Raw genomic sequence first — 4,556 nt, 5'->3', positions numbered from 1 at the left:
CCCCTAAGCCTGCAGTCCCCCGCTGGCCCCTCCTGGATGTGCGCCAGAATTATTTTTTCAAACAGCTTGCCTAGGATCGAGGTAAGACTAACTGGCCTATAGTTTCCCGGGTCCTCCTTCCTCCCTTTTTTGAAGATTGGAACCACATTGGCCCTCTTCCAGTCCTCCGGCACCTCTCCAGTGCACCACGAGTGCTCGTAAAGCCGTGCCAGGGGACCTGCAATAACCTTGGCCAGCTCCTTTAGAACTCTAGGGTGGAGATCATCCGGCCCGGCTGACTTGAATACGTCCAGCCCCTCCAGAAGCTCCCTTACTAAGTCCTCGCTAACCCTTGGCCCAGGTGTGCCTCCCCGGGGGCCCGGCTGGGAGGTTGCTGTTCTGGTCCCTACTTAGGAAGACGGAGGCAAAGAAATCATTAAACATGTTAGCTTTGTCATCTGGTGTGACGACCAAGTTTCCCAACGCATCCTACAAGGGCCCCACATTACCTGGGACCTTCTTTTTACCTCCTATGCATTTAAAAAAAGACTTCTTATTGTCCTTAATCTGGGAAGATAGCCCCAGTTCCATCTCTGCCTTGGCCTTCCTAACTACCCCCCTACATCCCCTACTTGTCTGAGGGAAGATACCTTCTCTTGTCCATATCTCTTTAATCCCACTGTGTATCTCCCTGCAGGACAAAGCCTCCTTCCTAATTTTCAGTGAAATGTCATTTTTGGTTTTTGTCTTCAGGTTGCTTGCCCCAGCATGACAACCCTGGCTAAGAACTCTGGCTGACAGATGAAAGACCATGACCCCCAGTTAAGGCAGCCGCACATGCTCAGTAAGTTTCTCTCTGTTATTTTCACAAGCCCAGCAGGGCAATTCGAATGGGCAGATAGTTACTATATAGGAGATGCTATGTGAAGAGGCCACAATCATGGAGAACTGAAAGAAAGCACAGAGACTATTCAGCACTGAAGTGGGGTCTGTTGTCGCACAGCGTATGAAGGTAATTATTTCACAGCACGTCCAATGATATGAGGCAGAACAGGGCTCCATTTCATTGGGCCATTTATGTAGCACAGCTCCAGTTGAGAGAACTTTGCTTTCTCCAGGTCTTTCCAGGTCTCTCTGGTCAGGCAGCATCCATCTCCCAAATATCTCCAGGTTGGCTCGCATATCTGTTGCCAAAAGTAGCCCCAGCTGGAAGGATGATCAGCCACATGCTCCAAAAAATAGAAAGCACCACCCTAGGAATAATGCAGTTAAAATGTTTCTGGGGTGAAGAAGGGCTTTTAAAATTAGTTTCACAGAATCATAGGAAATTAGAGTTGGGAGGGACCTCAGGACTTCAGGATGTCATTTACTCCAGCCCCCCGCTCAAAGCAGGACCATTCCCAACTATATCATCCCAGCCAAGGCTTTGTCTACCTAGGTCTTTAAAAAGTTTGTGGATTTCATTTGCTAAACTTCATGAGCAAGCATGCCTCTACTTGCACTCTGGATTCCCTTATGTCTCCAGGAACTGCCTCCCATTATCAAATTGATTTTTGCTTGGAGGGCTGTCAGCATTCCCTTGCATGCTTTCTGCCTGATTTCACCCATAAGATTAAAAATGTTATCACTGTTATGTTTATATGGGGGAGGGGCATGTGGTGGTGGCATTTCAGTCCTGTACTCAAAGAAAAAAGGGGGGGGAGGGGTCTTGTGGTTGGGAATCATGGGTTCTTGGCCCTGTCTAGCCATTGTTGCCTTATGTGCCCTCACACAAATCACTTAACATTCCTGCGATTTCTGTTCCCCCCCCAAGGGTGCAGGTGGTCAAAACATGTATTCTAACTTCCATGGGGGGTAATCTTGCTTTATTAATGTTTATAAAGCACAATGAAGTAGATCCCGAAATATGAGGACTGGGTGTCCACAGACAACAGAAATAGCCTATTACTGTTAATGATTTGCAACATGTAGTAGAATTCACTTAAGTGGCAGCCTTGTGAACTGCCTGGATATTTAACTGGGTCAATTATTACAGGGCAGATCTGGTGCAATATATTTTGATGATTAGAAACAATGGACAAATGGCAGAAGAGGTAGTACCACCAAGTTTCTTCATAATATTTTAGTAAGGCTGTGAAGTCAAAAGAGTGGTGACACCCACCAACAGTAGTGCTATAAAAAGAGTGAGATGGAGTCTCAGGGAAAATAGAAACTGAAAATAAAACAGGTTTATATAAATCAATCCCTTTCTGTTCAGGAGAATTCACATCTGCCTTCTATGAACTGCTCTCCTTTCAACAAATATCTGTCTCAATCATTTTGAGATGCATGAGGGACCTGCCCCGGATACTTTGCAGTCTCATGATTTTTAGGGATTCTTCAGAATTTGATCCTAAATCTTGGCAGACAATCTGGGGTAAATGTGACAGCTTTTATTAGACCACCTAAATAGTTGGAAAATTGTTCTTTGCAAGCTTTCGGGCACAAGCACCCTTCTTCAGGCGCAGAGAGAGTCTGCTGGTGTTTGTGTAGTCTCTTGGGTGGAAGAGGGGTGCTTGTGCCTGAAAGCTTGCAAGGAACAATTTTTTCCAACTATTTAGTTGGTCTAATAAAACACATCACATTTACCCAAAGAAGCTTTTCTGCCTGTGTCCTTAGACCAGTGGCTATAACCAACACCTCTAATTATGACTCTTGTGCATTTTTGCCAGAATCGCCACCAAAATGCAGGAGTACAAGAAACTCCATACTGCTGACTAAACAATAGACTTGCATTGAGAACACTTGGGCAAGGAGCCAGAACAGTTATCCACTTTGACCTGAACAAGTGGGCTTTATGTAAAAAGGCCATTGGGTGAGACCAGAGTTCTGTCAGTCCTGCTGTATGAGGTGTTGGAATTCAGCTATCAGAAGTAAAAGGGTAAGGGCATGTATTGAATTTGTTTTCATCCAACACTGTGAAACATAGTGCAGTCTAGTACAGTTTTAGCCTCAGCGGCTGTACAAAGTACTGCACAACAGTGAGGTAGTTTTCATCTTCACGAGAGTCTTACTTGTCATTTCATCTCCCCATTGGGGAGATGTTCATTTTATGACTAGATTTAGCTCTGTTTTGCAGTATAGTTTTAGATTCTTGCACTGTAAGGCGTACTTTTCTCAAGTTAAGAAATAATCCCAAATTAAGGAAACACTTTTCAAAAGCTTATAACTGACTTAAGTGGAGAAGTTCTGCTTTCCCACAGTCTTTTAGGTGCTTAGAGGCCCAAAATTTTACAGATGCTTGGGTCTCAGAAGTAGGTGCTTTATAAACATCTTGTAGCGTGGCTATTTTTAATTTTTAATTATGTAACCTAATGCTTTTATGATGTGATTTAAAAAAAAAATTTAAGGAAGGTTTGCTTGTTTGAATAAACCTCACTCCTTTCTGCTGAGGTTTGCAGACCAAATATTGCAGTGCTCAGTTAGTTAGTGCACATAAACCAGAATTAAAATTGTATAAGTGAAGCAGAGAAACCTGTTTTCATTATCCTTGTTGAAAGGGAAGTACATAGATAGCATTAGCGCTGAACTGATTTTTAGATTCAGCTTTACCCTGTGCACAGAGTCTAAACACAAGCTGGTGCTCGTATGGCATAGTTTGGCCTATAAGGAAGCAAAACAATCTCCCTGTATTGCACTGCAGTGTCATATACTCACCGGCCTGAGCACTCGCAGGACTTCACTCAGGACTTTCTCAATGCTGCTCACTGAACACAGCACCAGGGTGCAAACCACTGCATCCATGGAGCCGTCAGCCACGGAGTGCAGGTTCTCGCCAGAAGCCACCACAAAGTGCTCAAACCGGAGGTGCTGGTTTTGAGCCATACTCTTCAACAGGAACTTCTTGAAGTTGGGGTTGGGGTCAGTACAAGTCACACGGCAGCCAGGTGGGAAGAACTGGAAGTTGGCACCTGAGCCTGTGCCAATCTCCAGCAGGTCGAGCTCCCCTGAGGAGCCTGAAAACTCCTTCAGGCTGCTGAAGAGCTCCTGCTTCTTCTCAAACATCTTGAGGTTGTAAATGTTAGCAATCCTGGCCATGGCATATGGGAAGACCTTTTTACAGAAGGGCTCCCATAAGCCCAGGTAAGCCAGCAGGTAGACAGGCAGTGCAAGGAGTTGGACACATCTTTGGAGGAGAGGTATCAGCACCATCAGTGCAAATGGAAGAAAGTAGGATCCTCTGTATACTGGCTGTAAACAGGACACTCCAAGCTTAAGGTTGCACTTAAAGTTCACTGCTGAGGATATGGCTTCCTCTGAACCGGTTGTGCCCGGTTTCCTGAGCTGGCGGCCTTCCCTTCTCTTTCTTAAAGTGATACTGCCCAATACAGCGAGAAATACAAGCAGCGCAGCTGAAAGGAAGGCAAAGAGAAAGTGAGTTGTTTGCTCAGTACTGCTCTCTGGCCGGACATGGCAAAGCTCCTGTGCGTGTGATTAAGTTTGTACTGTTCCATGGAAAGCCCCAGTACATGATGCATTAGCACATGTCTAAATGCTGACCTGGACTAGGCCAGAGTGCTCTGGCCCTGATAGAATGG

At 45.2% G+C, this 4,556-nt stretch overlaps 1 protein-coding gene across 1 annotated transcript; it reads right to left on the bottom strand.

Annotated features, from left to right (window-relative positions):
- Positions 1–718: 718 nt before the first annotated feature.
- Positions 719–4,293, bottom strand: LOC109293271 (methyltransferase-like protein 7B). Its single transcript, XM_019511116.1, has 2 exons — positions 3,676–4,293; positions 719–1,232 (listed from the first exon to the last, which is right to left on the bottom strand). The coding sequence occupies exons 1-2, from the start codon at positions 4,168–4,170 to the stop codon at positions 996–998; spliced, it is 732 nt and encodes a 243-aa protein (XP_019366661.1). The 5' UTR covers positions 4,171–4,293; the 3' UTR covers positions 719–995.
- Between the last annotated feature and the right edge of the window lie 263 nt (positions 4,294–4,556).

The sequence above is a fragment of the Gavialis gangeticus genome, unplaced genomic scaffold, assembly GCF_001723915.1.
Source record: "Gavialis gangeticus isolate Ggan-Ray unplaced genomic scaffold, GavGan_comp1, whole genome shotgun sequence".
Lineage (NCBI taxonomy): Eukaryota > Metazoa > Chordata > Crocodylia > Gavialidae > Gavialis > Gavialis gangeticus.
Note: the sequence above shows the minus strand (reverse complement) of the source record. Positions and strands in the feature narration are given on the sequence as shown.